This window comes from Nannobrachium achirus (genome assembly GCF_963921795.1).
Source record: "Nannobrachium achirus genome assembly, chromosome: 13".
Lineage (NCBI taxonomy): Eukaryota > Metazoa > Chordata > Actinopteri > Myctophiformes > Myctophidae > Nannobrachium > Nannobrachium achirus.
In genome coordinates this window covers 2,494,165-2,517,811 of record NC_137833.1, presented here as the reverse complement: position 1 = coordinate 2,517,811, position 23,647 = coordinate 2,494,165, and the positions used below count along the sequence as shown (strand labels likewise).

At 42.8% G+C, this 23,647-nt stretch overlaps 1 protein-coding gene across 1 annotated transcript in view; it reads left to right on the top strand.

Annotated features, from left to right (window-relative positions):
- cfap43 (cilia and flagella associated protein 43) overlaps positions 1 to 23,647 on the top strand; it is a gene marked incomplete at both ends in the record, with an annotated part of 72,168 nt that overhangs the window by 29,573 nt on the left and 18,948 nt on the right. Inside the window, 9 exons of the mRNA XM_080740070.1 lie at positions 4,630 to 4,755; positions 10,038 to 10,142; positions 11,411 to 11,527; positions 15,408 to 15,608; positions 16,453 to 16,659; positions 21,094 to 21,180; positions 21,304 to 21,384; positions 23,052 to 23,180; positions 23,417 to 23,536. Of these exons, the coding sequence (XP_080596196.1) occupies positions 4,630 to 4,755; positions 10,038 to 10,142; positions 11,411 to 11,527; positions 15,408 to 15,608; positions 16,453 to 16,659; positions 21,094 to 21,180; positions 21,304 to 21,384; positions 23,052 to 23,180; positions 23,417 to 23,536 (1,173 nt within the window). The remainder of the gene's footprint in view (positions 1 to 4,629; positions 4,756 to 10,037; positions 10,143 to 11,410; positions 11,528 to 15,407; positions 15,609 to 16,452; positions 16,660 to 21,093; positions 21,181 to 21,303; positions 21,385 to 23,051; positions 23,181 to 23,416; positions 23,537 to 23,647) is intronic.

Genomic DNA, 23,647 nt, shown 5'->3' with positions numbered 1-23,647 from the left:
GATGTTAGTATGTTCCCTGTGGTGTTCAGGTGATGTTAGTATGTTCCTTGTAGCGTTCAGGTGATGTTAGTATGTTCTCTGTGACGTTCAGGTGATGTTAGTATGTTCCCTGTGACGTTCAGGTGATGTTAGTATGTTCCCTGTGACGTTCAGGTGATGTTAGTATGTTCCCTGTGATGTTCAGGTGATGTTAGTATGTTCCCTGTGACGTTCAGGTGATGTTAGTATGTTCCCTGTGGTGTTCAGGTGATGTTAGTATGTTCCTTGTAGCGTTCAGGTGATGTTAGTATGTTCCTGTGACGTTCAGGTGATGTTAGTATGTTCTCTGTGACGTTCAGGTGATGTTAGTATGTTCCCTGTGACGTTTAGGTGATGTTAGTATGTTCCCTGTGACGTTCAGGTGATGTTAGTATGTTCCCTGTGACGTTCAGGTGATGTTAGTATGTTCCCTGTGGTGTTCAGGTGATGTTAGTATGTTCCTTGTAGCGTTCAGGTGATGTTAGTATGTTCCCTGTGGTGTTCAGGTGATGTTAGTATGTTCCCTGTAGCGTTCAGGTGATGTTAGTATGTTCCCTGTGACGTTCAGGTGATGTTAGTATGTTCCCTGTGACGTTCAGGTGATGTTAGTATGTTCCCTGTGACGTTCAGGTGATGTTAGTATGTTCCCTGTGACGTTCAGGTGATGTTAGTATGTTCCCTGTGACGTTCAGGTGATGTTAGTATGTTCCCTGTGACGTTCAGGTGATGTTAGTATGTTCCTTGTGACGTTCAGGTGATGTTAGTATGTTCCCTGTGACGTTCAGGTGATGTTAGTATGTTCCTTGTGACGTTCAGGTGATGTTAGTATGTTCCCTGTGACGTTCAGGTGATGTTAGTATGTTCTCTGTGACGTTCAGGTGATGTTAGTATGTTCTCTGTGACGTTCAGGTGATGTTAGTATGTTCCTTGTGACGTTCAGGTGATGTTAGTATGTTCCCTGTGACGTTCAGGTGATGTTAGTATGTTCCCTGTGACGTTCAGGTGATGTTAGTATGTTCCTGTGACGTTCAGGTGATGTTAGTATGTTCCTTGTGACGTTCAGGTGATGTTAGTATGTTCCCTGTGACGTTCAGGTGATGTTAGTATGTTCTCTGTGACGTTCAGGTGATGTTAGTATGTTCCCTGTGACGTTCAGGTGATGTTAGTATGTTCCCTGTGATGTTCAGGTGATGTTAGTATGTTCCCTGTGACGTTCAGGTGATGTTAGTATGTTCCCTGTGACGTTCAGGTGATGTTAGTATGTTCCTGTGACGTTCAGGTGATGTTAGTATGTTCCCTGTAGCGTTCAGGTGATGTTAGTATGTTCCTTGTGACGTTCAGGTGATGTTAGTATGTTCCCTGTGACGTTCAGGTGATGTTAGTATGTTCCCTGTGACGTTCAGGTGATGTTAGTATGTTCCTTGTGACGTTCAGGTGATGTTAGTATGTTCCCTGTGACGTTCAGGTGATGTTAGTATGTTCCCTGTGACGTTCAGGTGATGTTAGTATGTTCCCTGTGACGTTCAGGTGATGTTAGTATGTTCTCTGTGACGTTCAGGTGATGTTAGTATGTTCTCTGTGACGTTCAGGTGATGTTAGTATGTTCTCTGTGACGTTCAGGTGATGTTAGTATGTTCTCTGTGACGTTCAGGTGATGTTAGTATGTTCCTGTGACGTTCAGGTGATGTTAGTATGTTCTCTGTGACGTTCAGGTGATGTTAGTATGTTCCCTGTGATGTTCAGGTGATGTTAGTATGTTCTCTGTGACGTTCAGGTGATGTTAGTATGTTCCCTGTGATGTTCAGGTGATGTTAGTATGTTCTCTGTGACGTTCAGGTGATGTTAGTATGTTCCCTGTGATGTTCAGGTGATGTTAGTATGTTCTCTGTGACGTTCAGGTGATGTTAGTATGTTCCCTGTGATGTTCAGGTGATGTTAGTATGTTCTCTGTGACGTTCAGGTGATGTTAGTATGTTCCCTGTAGCGTTCAGGTGATGTTAGTATGTTCCTGTGACGTTCAGGTGATGTTAGTATGTTCCCTGTGACGTTCAGGTGATGTTAGTATGTTCCCTGTGACGTTCAGGTGATGTTAGTATGTTCCCTGTGACGTTCAGGTGATGTTAGTATGTTCCTGTGACGTTCAGGTGATGTTAGTAATCCCCTGTGACGTTCAGGTGATGTTAGTATGTTCCTTGTGACGTTCAGGTGATGTTAGTATGTTCCCTGTGACGTTCAGGTGATGTTAGTATGTTCCTGTGACGTTCAGGTGATGTTAGTATGTTCCCTGTGACGTTCAGGTGATGTTAGTATGTTCCCTGTGACGTTCAGGTGATGTTAGTATGTTCTCTGTGACGTTCAGGTGATGTTAGTATGTTCCCTGTGACGTTCAGGTGATGTTAGTATGTTCCTGTGACGTTCAGGTGATGTTAGTATGTTCTCTGTGACGTTCAGGTGATGTTAGTATGTTCCCTGTGACGTTCAGGTGATGTTAGTATGTTCTCTGTGACGTTCAGGTGATGTTAGTATGTTCCCTGTGACGTTCAGGTGATGTTAGTATGTCCCTGTGGCGTTCAGGTGATGTTAGTATGTTCCTGTGACGTTCAGGTGATGTTAGTATGTTCCCTGTGACGTTCAGGTGATGTTAGTATGTTCCTTGTGACGTTCAGGTGATGTTAGTATGTTCCCTGTGGCGTTCAGGTGATGTTAGTATGTTCCTGTGACGTTCAGGTGATGTTAGTATGTTCCCTGTGACGTTCAGGTGATGTTAGTATGTTCCCTGTGACGTTCAGGTGATGTTAGTATGTTCTCTGTGACGTTCAGGTGATGTTAGTATGTTCCCTGTGACGTTCAGGTGATGTTAGTATGTTCCTTGTGACGTTCAGGTGATGTTAGTATGTTCCTGTGACGTTCAGGTGATGTTAGTATGTTCTCTGTGACGTTCAGGTGATGTTAGTATGTTCCCTGTGATGTTCAGGTGATGTTAGTATGTTCTCTGTGACGTTCAGGTGATGTTAGTATGTTCCCTGTGATGTTCAGGTGATGTTAGTATGTTCCCTGTAGCGTTCAGGTGATGTTAGTATGTTCCCTGTAGCGTTCAGGTGATGTTAGTATGTTCCCTGTGACGTTCAGGTGATGTTAGTATGTTCCCTGTAGCGTTCAGGTGATGTTAGTATGTTCCCTGTGACGTTCAGGTGATGTTAGTATGTTCCCTGTAGCGTTCAGGTGATGTTAGTATGTTCCCTGTGACGTTCAGGTGATGTTAGTATGTTCCCTGTAGCGTTCAGGTGATGTTAGTATGTTCCCTGTGACGTTCAGGTGATGTTAGTATGTTCCCTGTGACGTTCAGGTGATGTTAGTATGTTCCCTGTGACGTTCAGGTGATGTTAGTATGTTCCTTGTGACGTTCAGGTGATGTTAGTATGTTCCTGTGACGTTCAGGTGATGTTAGTATGTTCCCTGTGACGTTCAGGTGATGTTAGTATGTTCTCTGTGACGTTCAGGTGATGTTAGTATGTTCCCTGTGACGTTCAGGTGGTGTTAGTATGTTCCCTGTGACGTTCAGGTGATGTTAGTATGTTCCTTGTGACGTTCAGGTGATGTTAGTATGTTCCCTGTGACGTTCAGGTGATGTTAGTATGTTCCCTGTAGCGTTCAGGTGATGTTAGTATGTTCCTGTGACGTTCAGGTGATGTTAGTATGTTCCCTGTAGCGTTCAGGTGATGTTAGTATGTTCTCTGTGACGTTCAGGTGATGTTAGTATGTTCCCTGTAGCGTTCAGGTGATGTTAGTATGTTCCCTGTAGCGTTCAGGTGATGTTAGTATGTTCCTGTGACGTTCAGGTGATGTTAGTATGTTCCCTGTAGCGTTCAGGTGATGTTAGTATGTTCCCTGTGACGTTCAGGTGATGTTAGTATGTTCCCTGTAGCGTTCAGGTGATGTTAGTATGTTCCCTGTGACGTTCAGGTGATGTTAGTATGTTCCCTGTGACGTTCAGGTGATGTTAGTATGTTCCCTGTGACGTTCAGGTGATGTTAGTATGTTCCTTGTGACGTTCAGGTGATGTTAGTATGTTCCTGTGACGTTCAGGTGATGTTAGTATGTTCCCTGTGACGTTCAGGTGATGTTAGTATGTTCTCTGTGACGTTCAGGTGATGTTAGTATGTTCCCTGTGACGTTCAGGTGGTGTTAGTATGTTCCCTGTGACGTTCAGGTGATGTTAGTATGTTCCTTGTGACGTTCAGGTGATGTTAGTATGTTCCCTGTGACGTTCAGGTGATGTTAGTATGTTCCCTGTAGCGTTCAGGTGATGTTAGTATGTTCCTGTGACGTTCAGGTGATGTTAGTATGTTCCCTGTAGCGTTCAGGTGATGTTAGTATGTTCTCTGTGACGTTCAGGTGATGTTAGTATGTTCCCTGTAGCGTTCAGGTGATGTTAGTATGTTCCCTGTAGCGTTCAGGTGATGTTAGTATGTTCCTGTGACGTTCAGGTGATGTTAGTATGTTCCCTGTAGCGTTCAGGTGATGTTAGTATGTTCTCTGTGACGTTCAGGTGATGTTAGTATGTTCCCTGTAGCGTTCAGGTGATGTTAGTATGTTCCTTGTGACGTTCAGGTCCAGAGGCTGATGCGCGAGAACCAGGAGCTGCCAGAGGCGGAGCTTCTGGAGCTGCAGGACTTCAACCTGGACGTGGAGGAGCAGAAGAGGATGGAGGCCAAGGGGCAACAGGAGCTCACACAGGTCAGGGCTCAAGTTCACTCTCACACACACATGCTTCACACACACATGCTTCACACACACATGCTTCATAAACACATGCTTCATAAACACATGCTTCATAAACACATGCTTCATAAACACATGCTTCATAAACACATGCTTCATACACACATGCTTCACACACACATGCTTCACACACACATGTTTCATACACACATGCTTCATACACACATGCTTCATACACACATGCTTCACACACACATGCTTCACACACACATGCTTCACACACACATGTTTCATACACACATGCTTCACACACACATGCTTCATACACACATGCTTCATAAACACATGCTTCATACACACATGCTTCATACACACATGCTTCATACACACATGCTTCACACACACATGCTTCACAAACACATGCTTCACACACACATGCTTCACACACACATGCTTCATACACACATGCTTCATAAACACATGCTTCACACACACATGCTTCACACACACATGCTTCATACACACATGCTTCATAAACACATGCTTCACACACACATGCTTCACACACACATGCTTCACACACACATGCTTCACACACACATGCTTCACACACACATGCTTCATACACACATGCTTCATACACACATGCTTCACACACATGCTTCACACACACATGCTTCACACACACATGCTTCACACACACATGCTTCACACACACATGCTTCACACACACATGCTTCATACACACATGCTTCATAAACACATGCTTCACACACACATGCTTCACACACACATGCTTCATACACACATGCTTCACACACACATGCTTCACACACACATGCTTCATACACACATGCTTCACACACACATGCTTCACACACACATGCTTCATACACACATGCTTCACACACACATGCTTCACACACACATGCTTCACACACACATGCTTCATACACACATGCTTCACACACACATGCTTCATACACACATGCTTCATACACACATGCTTCACACACACATGCTTCACACACACATGCTTCACACACACATGCTTCATACACACATGCTTCATACACACATGCTTCATACACACATGCTTCATACACACATGCTTCATACACACATGCTTCATACACACATGCTTCACACACACATGCTTCATACACACATGCTTCACACACACATGCTTCACACACACATGCTTCACACACACATGCTTCATAAACACATGCTTCATACACACATGCTTCATACACACATGCTTCACACACACATGCTTCACACACACATGCTTCATACACACATGCTTCATACACACATGCTTCATACACACATGCTTCATACACACATGCTTCATACACACATGCTTCACACACACACATGCTTCATACACACATGCTTCACACACACATGCTTCACACACACATGCTTCACACACACATGCTTCATAAACACATGCTTCATACACACATGCTTCATACACACATGCTTCATACACACATGCTTCATACACACATGCTTCACACACACATGCTTCACACACACATGCTTCACACACACATGCTTCATACACACATGCTTCACACACACATGCTTCATACACACATGCTTCATAAACACATGCTTCACACACACATGCTTCATACACACATGCTTCATAAACATGCTTCATACACACATGCTTCACACACACATGCTTCATACACACATGCTTCATACACACATGCTTCATACACACATGCTTCATACACACATGCTTCATACACACATGCTTCATACACACATGCTTCATACACACATGCTTCATACACACATGCTTCATACACACATGCTTCATACACACATGCTTCATAAACACATGCTTCATACACACATGCTTCATACACACATGCTTCATACACACATGCTTCATACACACATGCTTCATACACACATGCTTCATACACACATGCTTCATACACACATGCTTCATACACACATGCTTCATACACACATGCTTCATACACACATGCTTCACATACACACATGCTTCATACACACATGCTTCACACACACATGCTTCATACACACATGCTTCACACACACATGCTTCATACACACATGCTTCACACACACATGCTTCATACACACATGCTTCACACACACATGCTTCACACACACATGCTTCACACACACATGCTTCACACACACATGCTTCATAAACACATGCTTCATACACACATGCTTCATAAACACATGCTTCATAAACACATGCTTCACACACACATGCTTCATAAACACATGCTTCATAAACACATGCTTCACACACACATGCTTCACACACACATGCTTCATAAACACATGCTTCATACACACATGCTTCATACACACATGCTTCACACACACATGCTTCATAAACACATGCTTCACACACACATGCTTCATACACACATGCTTCATACACACATGCTTCACACACACATGCTTCATAAACACATGCTTCATAAACACATGCTTCATAAACACATGCTTCATACACACATGCTTCATACACACATGCTTCATAAACACATGCTTCACACACACATGCTTCATAAACACATGCTTCATAAACACATGCTTCATACACACATGCTTCATACACACATGCTTCATACACACATGCTTCACACACACATGCTTCATAAACACATGCTTCACACACATGCTTCATAAACACATGCTTCATACACACATGCTTCACACACACATGCTTCATAAACACATGCTTCATAAACACATGCTTCACACACACATGCTTCATAAACACATGCTTCATAAACACATGCTTCACACACACATGCTCCATAAACACATGCTTCATACACACATGCTTCATAAACACATGCTTCACACACACATGCTTCATACACACATGCTTCACACACATGCTTCACACACACATGCTTCATAAACACATGCTTCACACACACATGCTTCATAAACACATGCTTCACACACACATGCTTCACACACACATGCTTCATAAACACATGCTTCACACACACATGCTTCACACACACATGCTTCATAAACACATGCTTCATACACACATGCTTCATAAACACATGCTTCATACAGGTCAGAGGAGTCACCTTTCCTGTTTTCCCGTGCAGTGACATAGCACCTGTTTACCTGTTTACCAGCTAACACATCCCTGGACGTGATAACGGGGCTGTGGCGTCGTACCGGCGTAATTCTTATCACGTTCCTGGACGTATAATTGGCATCGGTTAATAGGAAAGAAACACCACGCTTGACTCAACTTGGCAGCCATTTGACTTGTAGTTTTCTTTCAGTGAGATGTAGATCTGCTAGTGTCTATTAATTGTATGACAAAGTGTATTTGATTGAGTGGACACACACACACGCACGCGCACACACCACGGCACGCACGCACACACACTATCCAGGGACGTGCTGGCCATTGAGAAAAGCGGAACAACTCCCGAACTAGGGATGTTAATCGACGCATTATTTGCGAATCGACGCGTCGTGGCCGAAAATCGACGCGTCAAACGACTTTTTTCACTTTTTTTTCCGCTAAGCAGCAGCTGAGAGGAGAGCAGCACAACGGCGCATTACTTTAAACAACACAACGTATGCTGCACCCATCAGAACTTGCATCAAAGCCCTAATAATAATGATAATACATAATTGCTCTTCCTTGTTAGCATGGAGTCTGTTCTCTAGAGACTAGAAGCGGAGTGACAATAAGTCCATGGAACGTGCGGGAGCGCTGACCGCTCGCTCTCATATATCCCCGGTGTGTCGCATTAACGTTAACGACGAGTAGTGTGGTTTGTGATCATCGCACACAACGGCGACGCTGCCATTAACAAGCGAGCTTTCGTGTCAAGCATGCATGCAGAGGCAGGAGGTAAACAAAATGCATCCAGTCCATAGAGTCGCACTGCTATGACGCGCGCATCATCCCGTAGTAGTCCGCGGACCTGACTAGCGCCGCATGCATGCAACAGTCTCCGACACAGACACACACACCCGGTCCTCTCACATTTGGAAAACATTAACGCTTATAACCTTTTTGAACAACGATTAAAACAGTCATTTTTGGGGGGAAAACTTTCGAAAAATAAAAAAATATATATATTTTTCGATTTTTCGACTCGTACTTTTTGAGTCGCGGTGAGCATGAGTCGATCGACGCGTCGATTTTCGATTTTTTTTCACATCCCTATCCCGAACGGCCGGTTCATTCCCGGTCGGTCCAGGCCGGCCAGTAGGAAAGAATTTAAAATAAAATGTCGGCCTTTGTTCCATTTTGGGGGCTGGGCGGCCAACAAAGTAAATTGTCACTGTTGGGCAGAAACCTCGTATCTCCAAGTTTCAAATGTGTAAATTTTTTCGCGAAGCAAAGCCCTGCTTCATCATACAAGGCCGACGCACAAAAGTAGTGAAAACAGCAGATCTACAAGCACACAACGGCTCGCGGTGCGAGGCGTTGTGTGCTTGCAGATCGGCTGTTTTCACTAGTTTAATTCATTTTTTAAATGATAAATACAAAACAAACGGTTTTGGACATACAAGGTTTCCACCCGACAACGACGAAATATAATAACTCATGTAATTGGCCCACTGGCTTGTCACTTGATGACAATGGCAAATCTTTGGAGAAGCTAACCACTGCAGCCTGCGGGAAGTCTGCAGCATGTCTGCAGACGTGGGTCTGAAGACCCGGGTTTGCAGACCCATACTACTTGACTTTACTGCCCCTAGTGCTTCGGTGACTGTGCAGACATTGTAGTCACTTGGACAGGGCGTTTATCGTGGGCTTGCCCAGGCCTTACGGCCTGGGCATAAATAGAACGATTGCATTCACCACGGCTTCGTAACTCGCGCGGCCGGCCCTGGCCCGCTCTTCGCGGCCACTCGCGCCTGCGGCGCTCGGGGGCGAAGAGCAGGACCAAGGTCCGCTGGCCTTCGCGCCGCTTGCAATGTCGTGGACAATCGAGCGGCTCCGCCTGGAGCTAAGGCTGCCACTGGGAGCAGTAGAGAGGTTGACCTGGGTCTGCAGTGCTGGGTCTGCAAACAGGTCTGCAGTGCAGACCTGTTTGCAGACCCAGGTCTCGCAGACGCCTTCCCGTCTGCGAGACCTCTACAATGAGGGCCTCTACAATGAGGGCCTCTCCAACTCTTTTTCCCGGGCTGAATTAGGGGCCCAGCACGTCCCTGACACTATCACTATGCACACAAATATGGAGAGCCAGGTTTATCCGTATGGAGCTTATATTGAGCTAACAAAGTGTTTTAAACCTCAGGTGAGAAATGAAATCAAGCTGGAGAACCTGGCTAAACAGTATCTCCATGACCTTCTCAAGAGAGAGTGCTGGGATTCTATGAAGGTCAAAGGTAAAGCCGTGAAGGTAAGGTTGCTCTCATCATCAATAGATTTCTTTACTACAGCAATGTTTCGAAGATGCTCTTATCCAGAGCGACTTACAATAAGTAAACAATAAGTCAAACACATACAGTACATCAAATACAGAGAGACAATGTAGTGACCCAAGCTTACAAAATACAGTATGAATGAATAATTTAAGTGGGAATCACTGATCTACAGTGGTGTCGTGAAGGCTATTTTGCATGGTAACATGTCATTTGGTCGAACACCCTTTGGCTCGACCACCACACTCTAACCCAAACCTAATCTTAACCTCAGTAAAACTATGCCTAACCCAGTAACCCTAACCCTAACCTCAGTAACCGTGACGCGGGTGATTATCTAACCTGCCGACGCTGTTCGACCCAACGGGAGTTCGATCTATGGGGCAGTCCCCGTTTTGGTCACATATGAATACAGGCTTGCCTTGACAGTTTGACTTGTGTGCCTTGGGGGCACAACATTTCTGAAACCCACTGATCTAAACTAAACACTTTTGACTTGGACACCTGCAGACAGGGGCGTCGCACCAAATTCTGGGCCCTGGGTACAAGGATTCACTGCGGGCCCCCCATGGATGTTCTTCATAGGAGGGGGGGTTTAACCCATTTAGACTGGGAACGCATTATTTTCTGCTTTAAAGGAGCTATAGTCAACTTTTTCATTGTAGGGCCGACACTGTTTACATCCTAGTCTATAGACTAGAATGTAAACAAAGTGTCGGTCTGACAATGGCCACAATGATTAGTTTATCATTAGTTTACGCTTTTCGTGGTCATTTTTGAATAGAAACACACATATGAAGCTTATTTCTTTATAAAATATTTTCGAAACATTATTTTTATTTTAGCATCCGTTTTTCAAGAAAAAGTTGACTATAGCTCCTTTAACTATTGAAAAATTGCAGATATACAAGCTCACAATGCGGCACTCAGTGCCCCGCTGTGAGCTTGTAGATCTGCTGAAAAATCGTGAAAATTTGTCTTTGAATATTTTTGACCCGATACTATAAATGTCTTCTGAATCCTTCTAAGGTTTTTGGAAAAACGCATGTTTCTATGTCAGTGGTGCTCAAACATTTTCATGTGAAGGAACCCCAAAATTATATGTATTGGGCCATGGACCCCCATCTCAAAATATTTAGTTCCAGGGACCCGCCAGAAGCAAAATCTGAGTTACAAATGTTCGCTTAAATAAAATACATGTTCAAAGATTTGCACACATTTTCAGGACTTTTTCCCCTGCCTGCAGGCGTTCCACTGTGAAGACGAGGTGAAGAATTTCCCCATGAAGGAGCGAACGCAGAGGGAGCTGGACGAGCTGTTCAGAGTGCAGAGCATCAGGAAGACTGAGATGATCCACAACATGGTGAGGCAGTGTGCTGCTCAGAGTGGGGGTCCTTGAGATGATCCACAACATGGTGAGGCAGTGTGCTGCTCAGAGTGGGGGTCCTTGAGATGATCCACAACATGGTGAGGCAGTGTGCTGCTCAGAGTGGGGGTCCTTGAGATGATCCACAACATGGTGAGGCAGTGTGCTGCTCAGAGTGGGGGTCCTTGAGATGATCCACAACATGGTGAGGCAGTGTGCTGCTCAGAGAGGGGGTCCTTGAGATGATCCACAACATGGTGAGGCAGTGTGCTGCTCAGAGTGGGGGTCCTTGAGATGATCCACAACATGGTGAGGCAGTGTGCTGCTCAGAGTGGGGGTCCTTGAGATGATCCACAACATGGTGAGGCAGTGTGCTGCTCAGAGAGGGGGTCCTTGAGATGATCCACAACATGGTGAGGCAGTGTGCTGCTCAGAGTGGGGGTCCTTGAGATGATCCACAACATGGTGAGGCAGTGTGCTGCTCAGAGTGGGGGTCCTTGAGATGATCCACAGCATGGTGAGGCAGTGTGCTGCTCAGAGTGGGGGTCCTTGAGGGGAGTTTCCAGGGGGTCCAGCAATATAAGTTAATATAGCATCAAGATCACTTTAACCCTATATATACTAGTAAGATGCCTAAGGGCGACAAGTTTTAGAGCAAGGTCGCACCATGTCTTGGCCATCTGGCCAGTAATGTATATCGGACAGTTACCCATACATGGTGACCCCTGGTACCCATATATGGAGATCCATGTACTGTATATGGAGATATGCTGTGAGGGCCCACACATGCTTACTCAGTTATCTGACACCATACATAAATCCCTTTTATGCCCATATATGGAGATCCCTGTAGAACCAGCCACACAGATATGGGCTGTCTTCCTCCAATATGGCCGTTCCCATATGAAGTCCTGTTAGATATGGGCTTAATATTGATGACATCAGGGATCACCATAAGGGCGACCGAGCCTTTGAGGCCATAGCCCCAAAGCTCTGGAACGCCCTCCCCCTGGACCTAAAAACGTCCCCCTCAGAGGCCTCCTTTAAGAGGCATCTAAAAATACACCTGTTCAGACAGGCCTTTGGTCACTTATAGGCATCCCTGTTTTTACTGTTCTTTTGTATTCCTTGTTACTGTGGGTGTTTTAATTTATTGGTGTCTTCTCTGCAACTGTAGAGCTTATTCTTATTTTTATTCTATTTTGTATCTCTGCAACTGTAGAGCTTACTTTTTTATTGATTATTGTGTATCTGTAAAGCACTCTGTGCATTCGTGCTGTGAAGATGTGCTATATAAATAAAGTTCATTCATTCATTCATATATGGGCATGAAAGGGATTCTGTTCGTGTGGTTCCCCTGACATCACAGTGATGTTAGAGCGTGAAACCCATATACCGTAAAAAAGCGTACACGGACAGACGGACGGCCGGAGACATGATGTGCCGTTTCTCATACTAAACTGCGACCGTCGGTCGCAATCAGTGGTTCTCAAACCTTTTCATGTCAAGGACCCCCAAATTGATACTGTACATATTTGGCCGAAGACCAAATTTGTGTCAAATTGTTCCAATACTTTCACGATTTTCAAAAATAGCAGATGTACAAGCTCACAGCACGGCACAAAGTGACGCTGTGAGCTTGTATATCTGCTATCTTTGAATAGCCAACGTGTAAATGATAAAGTGGTTCAAATGACTGTGATGCTGTATTAACACATTGTATTGGGGACCCCCTGGAACCACCCCAAGGACCCCCGCACCCCACTTTGAGGACCACTGCATATATACCGCACATCAGCTGCAGTATTTGAAAATAGCAGATCTAAAAGCTCACAACGTGTCATTATGGCTTGCCACGTGTTGCGAGCTTGTAGATCTGCTATTTTAACAACACAAATCTTGTAACAAAATATTTAGCCTGAGGCTCACATACCTGTGAACACCTTACTGAACAACACGGCCCATATTTTATGACTTTCAATTTCATCACACAAACAGAGACAGAGGGGGAAAAAACAAGACATCAACAAACAGACAGACAAACACGACCCACATTCCCCAAAAAAGTAGAACAAAAAAATCAACAACTTTGAAACAGAAATATAACGGGTGTGACAAACATCAGACATCCTGAAAGTCAGCTTTTGTGTGTGTGTGTGTGTGTGTGTGTGTGTGTGTGTGTGTGTGTATGAATGTGTGCGTGCGTGCGTGCGCGTGCGCGCGTGCGTGCGTGCGTGCGTGCGTGCGTGCGTGTGTGTGTGTGTGTGAGTGTGTGCGTGCGTGCGTGCGTGTGTGTGCGTAGTCTAGAAGATACAACAATACAAATTTATGAGTCGGATTTTTCTTTTTTATCTTCCTCTTGAATCTTGCGGCAAGACAAAAACAACTTTGTGGCTGGAATGTTATTTAACGCTCGCCAAGAAATGTTTGTTCCACTTTCGTCTGAAGTTTTGACCTTTTCAACGTCGTTACTTTTCAAGATGTTTGAAACAGATCCAGACCCCTCAGGGTCATGACCCCTCCACATGTGAACAGTGGTAAAAAGTACTCAAATTGTTTTACTTAAGTAAAAGTATCAATACTGTAATATAGAAAGTCACAAGTAAAAGTCTGGAATTAAAAATGTACTTGCGTAAAAGTACAAAAGTATTGGTATGAAAATGTACTTAAAGTACCAAAGTTATTGATATGAAAATGTAGGCCTATACTTAAAGTACCAAAAGCAGAAAGTACCCATTATGCAGAATGTTCCATTTCACAAGTTTTCAAATGTATAAAATGTACAAAAACCTTTTGAAAATAGCAGATTTAAAAGCTCACAATGCATAGCATAGCAAGCTTGTAGATCGTCTATTTTCAAATAACCAAAGTTTAAATAGGGCTGAAGTGGTTAATGTACAGTCTGTAAAAATAATAAAAACCTACTAGTAATTAAAGTTTTCAAATAATTGTAGTGGAGCAAAAGTGAAATATTTGCCTCCTCTGAGATGTAGTGGAGTAGAAGTAAAAGTACTGAGAACTGGAAATACTAAAGCGCAGTACTTAGTTACTTTCCACCACTGTCTTTCATAAAGCTTTGTTTTTTAGAATAAGTAGGAGCTGTCGCTGGTAGGGAACCACACTCTGGATTGAAGAGATGCTCTCAGGGGAAATGTCCACCTTCCACCTTTTATTACATACTGTTCCACAGTAGGGATGGCACCATATGAACATTTCATGTCACCATTATTGTGACCAAAAATATATATATATTGCGATTTATGATATTATCATGATAATCAAAATATCCCCAAAATCCATTATCCTGGGGCCGAACATTTGCCAAAAAAGGTTGTAGATCGCAATTCTTTGGCAAAGAGATTTGGTAGAGAGTGAAAGTACATTATTTCCAGGTCCGTTTTACCAATTATAAATGGTTTAAGTGGTACCGCATCTGCAGCTCACCAAATAAAAGGTGAATTGATCCCAGTGCATGACGGAGGATAATTTCATGATAAAAGTATAATTTTAATCTCCACACTACGATTATAATGAACACGATAATAGAGATTATCGTCCCATCCCTACCACAAGTCACTCATAACGTGACATTTGTTTGGCACTGCATTGTTAAGTTGTGCTTTGAGTATTGCTATCTGTGTGTGACATGACACTTATGAGTGTTGAATGTTTCTTGGACACTTTATGTTTATATTCTTTTGTGCCTTGCTTTTTTTTGACTGTACACAACAGTACTTTTTTTTCCTTTCTTACTTCTTTGTAACCTTAAACTGCTGTGCTTCCTCTGGGCAACTGATTCTTCCCTGTGGGATAATAAAGGTATCTATCTATTTATCTATCTATCTATCTATCTATCTATTTATCCCTGGACATTCAGCACCAACAGGAGGAGACCACGGTGAAGAGGTCCAGTGAAAAAGAGGATGAGGAGCAGGAGGAGGATGAAGGCCAGGAGGAGGAGAACGCCGCTCTGAGCGGGAGTCTCAGCGCTCACCTAGGATGTTCAAGTCCCTTCCTTTACCACCAGTTCAACCTGCACTTCAGAGAGCAGAAGATCAACCAGATCACCCTGCTACAGGTACCAGATCACCCTGCTACAGGTACCAGATCACCCTGCTACAGGTACCAGATCACCCTGCTACAGGTACCAGATCACCCTGCTACAGGTACCAGATCACCCTGCTACAGGTACCAGATCACCCTGCTACAGGTACCAGATCACCCTGCTACAGGTACCAGATCACCCTGCTACAGGTACCAGATCACCCTGCTACCAGATCACCCTGCTACAGGTACCAGATCACCCTGCTACCAGATCACCCTGCTACAGGTACCAGATCACCCTGCTACTACAGGTACCAGATCACCCTGCTACAGGTACCAGATCACCCTGCTACAGGTACCGTACAGATCAACCAGATCACCCGCACAGGAATGTCATGTACAAATGAAAATCCTTCATCCGTGTAACAAGGCAGCCTAGAGGTGTGCATAGTTGAGCTGCTGAGCTGTGTCTCAGCCAGAACTTGTTTTGGTGTTTTCAGCAGCCTCTGGCGGACAATACTTACTTAGTATGTACGTACCGTTATGCTTTAATGCAGTTAGCTTTGCACTCACATCTCAACTATAGTGATGATAAACCGTTTTATATAGCCTTCCCAAACTAGTTTCAGAGCACTGAAAATGTTTAAAAGCATTTGTGTAATATGATGGTAATTAAATGATAATAAAACACATCAAATTAAGCAAATACATTTGATAAAAAAAAGTTTATATAGAAAAGTCAATGAGGAGTGTTTTGAGAAATGATTTCTCTGGCTTTTACCCTGACTTTGTTTACCTACATTCCCTAGCTGTACGTTTCACAACAAAAGGTATTGATTTGGTGTATTTGACCCTTCCCCCAATCTGTCCACATCTAGGATGTCATTCATCAGGTGAAGACGGCCTTCAACGCTGAGTTTGAGGCGCTGTACCAGCGCAAGCATCAGGAGATCAGCCGTGTCAAGGACAAGAACAGGCGCATCAGGGAGATCATGTCTGATCTGGACCTCCAGGGGGTGCTGTGGGAGCCTGGCCTGGCAGACAGTGAACAGCCACAGAGGATGCTCACTGTGGCAGACTCAGAGGTAACTCCAGGACAGCAACTATCCATTTATCATCATAATATATATATATTTTTTGTCAGAGATTAGCAGATTTACAAGCTCTCAACGCATTGCAACTGTTGTTGAGCTCATTGATCTGGGGACATGTTGTACCAACATTTCACTACTACCGAGTCGGTGATGGTGACAAATAAAACCTTGATTCTGGACTATAAAAATAAATTGCACAAATTGCTATTTTTGCTATTATGTTCTATAGGGCTTAAAAGTATTAGTTCACCCCCAAATTTACTTTATTTCTATTGATTACTCACGCCATGGAGAGTTCAATAAAACATTTTTGTATTTGTCGCATTCCAAAGGAAAAAAAAAAAAAAAAGTATATAATAGTATATTGACCCCCATTCATTCCGGCAGGGGACCCAAATGCATTTGGTTTTGGTCCCCACCAGAATCAATGGGGGTACATTTATTGTAATCACATTTTTGTCTGTGTCAAAAAACTAAAAATATTATTAAACTCAAGTCTCCATGGCGTGACTAATCAATAGAACATTTTTCATTTTGGGGGTGAGAAACACTCACAGCATCTTCTATTTCTTAAGGGCAGAAAATGAACATGTCAATCCATGAACATCCTCAGGGCTGACGATTGCTTATTACTGAAATATGTCATTAAATGGATGCTGATGATGATGGACCTGCCAGCGCTGGTATTCTGTTAGTTTTGTTACTTGTCACAACAGCACACCTGAGGCAGTTTAAACCAGCGAATCTCAACCTTTTGCATGTCAAGGACCCCCAGTTTGATATGCATTATTATTATGGCCACGGACCCCCATTTTATACCATGTTTGAATCTCTGGGAACCCAGTGAAGCCTGTCATTGTGAACTCTTTTGGTACCTTTAGAAGATTGTGTCTCAGCGTAATAAAGACGTTGAAACCACATTGACAACCATGTGGAGCCGTTGCCACTTCTACTCTTTAACTTCTGCTTAGAAACACTGATCCTCCAAAGTAATCATCAATAAGTAATAAGGTAATCATCAGAATATGTTCACTGGCCACGTAACTTTCCATAAGAGGAATATGATTTGGTGCCTTGCTCTCACATTAAGGAAAAAAACAGTACACCTATTTACAGCAGATGAAATAAAAAAGTACAACAGAATAGTAAAACAGTAAATGTATGCATGTAAAAGTAAAGATTTGAAAGATGTGTTTGTACTGTATATATTGAGTATCTGTGTGAGCCATGTGAACATTGTGAACTGTGTTTATAATGAGTCAAGTCATTTATCATGTATTGCGCAGCCCTGTTATAAATACAGCAACAATAACATGCACACTTGTGTGCATGTGTATGTGTGTGTGTGTGTGTGTGTGTGTGTGTGTGTGTGTGTGTGTGTGTGTGTGTGCGTGTGCGTGTGTGCATATTACATCACCGTGTAGTTTATGCAATGTGTGAGATAATGCAACAGGAAGTGCTTGGCAGTGTTACCATCAAGTTAAGAAACCATACACACTGAACTACATCTATTACCGATGTGAAACACACCATGCATGCTGCTACCACTGGTGATATGAGATGATGTATGGCAGCTGCTCTAACTCAGTGGTTCTCAGGCCATGAGAAACCCCCCAAAATAATCATATTTCAAATGGGGACCCAGTTCTGCAGATACATATTGTGAAAGATCTACAAGCTTGTAGATCATAATTTTCTTCCTTCTTTTTGCCTCTTTCTTATATTATTTGACAATTTGGCCAATTTGTGACCAGTCTTTATATACTATAGTTTATTGATTACTTTTGATGCAGTATTGGTATTAAAAAGGTCTTAAAAGTCCTTATATTGTCACTGTAAATAATATAATAAAATAATAAAATAAAATAAAAAATTATCTTGTGGGTCCCTACCCACAGGTTTATGAACCACTGGTCTAACTAACAGATGTGTACAATACATAGATATCTTTGACCCAACTCAGATAGAAAAGTATACCTGACTCCGTAACAGATGTATTATCTTTGACCCAACAGATCACAGTAGAAAGGCACCTGTCTCCAGAGCAGTTGGTCTATCTAACAGATGTATTATCTTTGACCCAACACAGATCACAGTAGAAAGGCACCTGTCTCCAGAGCAGTTGGTCTAGCTAACAGATGTATTATCTTTGACCCAACACAGATCACAGTAGAAAGGTACCTGTCTCCAGAGCAGTTGGTCTATCTAACAGATGTATTATCTTTGACCCAACAGATCACAGTAGAAAGGCACCTGTCTCCAGAGCAGTTGGTCTATCTAACAGATGTATTATCTTTGACCCAACACAGATCACAGTAGAAAGGCACCTGTCTCCAGAGCAGTTGGTCTATCTAACAGATGTATTATCTTTGACCCAACAGATCACAGTAGAAAGGTACCTGTCTCCAGAGCAGTTGGTCTATCTAACAGATGTATTATCTTTGACCCAACACAGATCACAGTAGAAAGGCACCTGTCTCCAGAGCAGTTGGTCTATCTAACAGATGTATTATCTTTGACCCAACACAGATCACAGTAGAAAGGCACCTGTCTCCAGAGCAGTTGGTCTATCTAACAGATGTATTATCTTTGACCCAACAGATCACAGTAGAAAGGCACCTGTCTCCAGAGCAGTTGGTCTATCTAACAGATGTATTATCTTTGACCCAACACAGATCACAGTAGAAAGGCACCTGTCTCCAGAGCAGTTGGTCTAGCTAACAGATGTATTATCTTTGACCCAACAGATCACAGTAGAAAGGCACCTGTCTCCAGAGCAGTTGGTCTAGCTAACAGATGTATTATCTTTGACCCAACACAGATCACAGTAGAAAGGCACCTGTCTCCAGAGCAGTTGGTCTATCTAACAGATGTATTATCTTTGACCCAACAGATCACAGTAGAAAGGCACCTGTCTCCAGAGCAGTTGGTCTATCTAACAGATGTATTATCTTTGACCCAACACAGATCACAGTAGAAAGGTACCTGTCTCCAGAGCAGTTGGTCTAGCTAACAGATGTATTATCTTTGACCCAACAGATCACAGTAGAAAGGCACCTGTCTCCAGAGCAGTTGGTCTATCTAACAGATGTATTATCTTTGACCCAACAGATCACAGTAGAAAGGCACCTGTCTCCAGAGCAGTTGGTCTATCTAACAGATGTATTATCTTTGACCCAACACAGATCACAGTAGAAAGGCACCTGTCTCCAGAGCAGTTGGTCTATCTAACAGATGTATTATCTTTGACCCAACACAGATCACAGTAGAAAGGCACCTGTCTCCAGAGCAGTTGGTCTATCTAACAGATGTATTATCTTTGACCCAACACAGATCACAGTAGAAAGGCACCTGTCTCCAGAGCAGTTGGTCTATCTAACAGATGTATTATCTTTGACCCAACAGATCACAGTAGAAAGGCACCTGTCTCCAGAGCAGTTGGTCTATCTAACAGATGTATTATCTTTGACCCAACACAGATCACAGTAGAAAGGCACCTGTCTCCAGAGCAGTTGGTCTATCTAACAGATGTATTATCTTTGACCCAACACAGATCACAGTAGAAAGGCACCTGTCTCCAGAGCAGTTGGTCTATCTAACAGATGTATTATCTTTGACCCAACAGATCACAGTAGAAAGGCACCTGTCTCCAGAGCAGTTGGTCTATCTAACAGATGTATTATCTTTGACCCAACAGATCACAGTAGAAAGGCACCTGTCTCCAGAGCAGTTGGTCTATCTAACAGATGTATTATCTTTGACCCAACAGATCACAGTAGAAAGGCACCTGTCTCCAGAGCAGTTGGTCTATCTAACAGATGTATTATCTTTGACCCAACAGATCACAGTAGAAAGGCACCTGTCTCCAGAGCAGTTGGTCTATCTAACAGATGTATTATCTTTGACCCAACAGATCACAGTAGAAAGGCACCTGTCTCCAGAGCAGTTGGTCTATCTAACAGATGTATTATCTTTGACCCAACACAGATCACCGTAGAAAGGCACCTGTCTCCAGAGCAGTTGGTCTATCTAACAGATGTATTATCTTTGACCCAACAGATCACAGTAGAAAGGCACCTGTCTCCAGAGCAGTTGGTCTATCTAACAGATGTATTATCTTTGACCCAACACAGATCACCGTAGAAAGGCACCTGTCTCCAGAGCAGTTGGTCTATCTAACAGATGTATTATCTTTGACCCAACAGATCACAGTAGAAAGGCACCTGTCTCCAGAGCAGTTGGTCTATCTAACAGATGTATTATCTTTGACCCAACACAGATCACAGTAGAAAGGTACCTGTCTCCAGAGCAGTTGGTCTATCTAACAGATGTATTATCTTTGACCCAACACAGATCACAGTAGAAAGGCACCTGTCTCCAGAGCAGTTGGTCTATCTAACAGATGTATTATCTTTGACCCAACAGATCACAGTAGAAAGGCACCTGTCTCCAGAGCAGCGAGAGAAAGAAGAGACGCGCAAAGCCGAAGAGCAAAGACGTCTGGCTGACATGGTGACATGCTTTATGGCGAATGTTTCGCTAATGATCTCTGAACGTTTTCTACAAACATGGAAGCTGGGGTTTAAGCGGTCTTTATAATGACTGTTTTTAATCTGGTTTTTGTCATGATTCCAGGCGGACAACATCAGAGAGACGGCTCTGGGCGGCATGATGGGCGGGGTGCTGGAAGTGAAAAAAGAGGACATCTTGAAAATGGTTTGTTGAAATCACACAAATCATCCAAATGTTTCTTGGGATAAGGCTGGTGTGATTATTTTGCAATAAAACGTAATTCAGGGAATAGGGTGTTTGAAAAACAACGTGTTGCTTAGGTTGGAGAAAGGCAGATAACACCAACTATTACTATAACTAGATAACACTAGTATTTCAGACTTCTTTTTGTTTTAACTTTTTAGTTGTTTTACACATAACATACAAATGTAAATGTTTTAATTAAATATAATAATTAGTTTCAGAATTTGAAGAATAGAATATTCTGTGACATTAACATTAACATTAACATAATATTAACATTAATATTAACATAATATTCTGTGACATTAACAGCACCATGTGTGGACTAAAAGCAACGGAACTCCCCCGGTTCAAAGCTGTTGGATCACAGAGATTCTTTCCAGATGGGGGAGGGTGAAGTTGATGCTGAAATACTGGCTGACCTCAAGGGTTTAGGAGGCAGTTGTTTATGGAGTGACGCCACCCTCAAGCACAGGGTTGATCCGCCTATAAATAAACTCCTCTTTTGCGTTCAGAACTGCAGACTCACTTTTCCACCGAAATCTGAAGCCTCACCTCTTCAGACTCCACCTCACCTCCCCCTAAGCACGTCACCCTTCCCGTACCCCTTTCGATGGAGTCTAGTGACTGAACAAGATATGGCTGCTATCCAGGCATATCTTGGTCACTTTCCTCATGTTCTGTACTAATGTGATTTAGATATTGATTGATTGAAGAATGTATTAGAAGTTTGCAATAGGAAAAGGTACAGTTTCATAACAGCACAAATCACTGATACACGGTCAACTAAAAGGAGATCTTAGTAAGCTTTATGGCTTATTTACACAGGAACCACTTCATGTATCTCATATGACATTGAAAGACAGACGGATAGAACAGAGTACTTTGCATAGCATCAATTACAAAAGCAGAAAAATGGGGGGAAACAAGGGGGGGGGGCATGGGGGCTTATTCTATTTACAAGTTTCGAGTAGCAGCCATCTGAAGGTGACTTTTCAGACCAATTTTGAGGGATTTGCACTCCTTTAAGGCCTGCGGTAGGGTGTTCCACATGTTGGTGGTATAACTGGAGAACAAATTAGAGCCTTTTTTTAGTGTTAAATCTAGGTTGAACATGATTAGATAGCATGTTATTTAGACAAAAGCTGCGTTCATTGTTCACCAGGTATCCTAATCTCTTTGAAACCCTATACATGGTTATCTCTGGACTCTATTTAAGTGATTATATTTACCTTGTTTATTGACTAGTGTTCAATATGAACTAAGAACTCACATTTTGTTCTTATATAATATAAACTAAAACATGAATAGTCATTTTAGCCATTTTAGCTGGGGACCCCCAGGGGTCCTTGAGAGTATTTCAGGGGGTCCCCAGCTAAATGATTGACGGTTAGTAACCAAATGGACCTGTTTTGGGCCAGATCATGTGAGAGCAGTACAAGTCATCTATTGCTCAGAACTGTTATAAACATAGCTGTAATAACATATAAAATATGTGTACAGTATGTGTACGAGCGCATATGACATCAGTGCATAGTTAGTGTAATATGAATGTGAGATAATGCCAACAGGAACCTCTTGGCAATCTGTTTTGAATCATACAATAGGTGTATTATATTCTCCCCCAGGACATACCTGAGCCAGAGTTTGTTTTGGACAAACCAGACATTCAGTGGAGCGAAGAGGAAAAAAAGATCTTCAAAGAATATGAAAAGAAAACCAAAGAACTGAGCGAGGAAAAGGAGAAATACAGGAAGGTACAATGGCTTGGCTGCATTTCTATTTCACCATGAGGACATGATGTGCCTTACTTTGTTTATTATGACTCAACATGATGACTGGGGTAGGCATTATAAGCATAAGCTTCTGCCTATACCTTTTCGGACCATACAGTGTATACTGATATTGAATGTATTGTACTATACTGGCTGCCAAATGGGACCGAAATAAAACTTTCTAACTAACTAACTAACTGGATGTCCCTCTCCTGTAGATTCTTGAAAATGAAATGAAGAAGCTACAGGGGTCCATCAAAGATGCCACTCAGGGCTTCGACGAAGCCTTAGGAAAGCTCTTTGAAAGGAAAGTGAAATCTGAGATGGTTATATGCCAGGTGAGCCAACACACTCACACGTAAAATGTCCAAAGATTTGATCTGCCACATGTATCAATAATATTATGCTATCAAGCATAGATCAGGCTTTACTCATTCCATGGCTTTGGT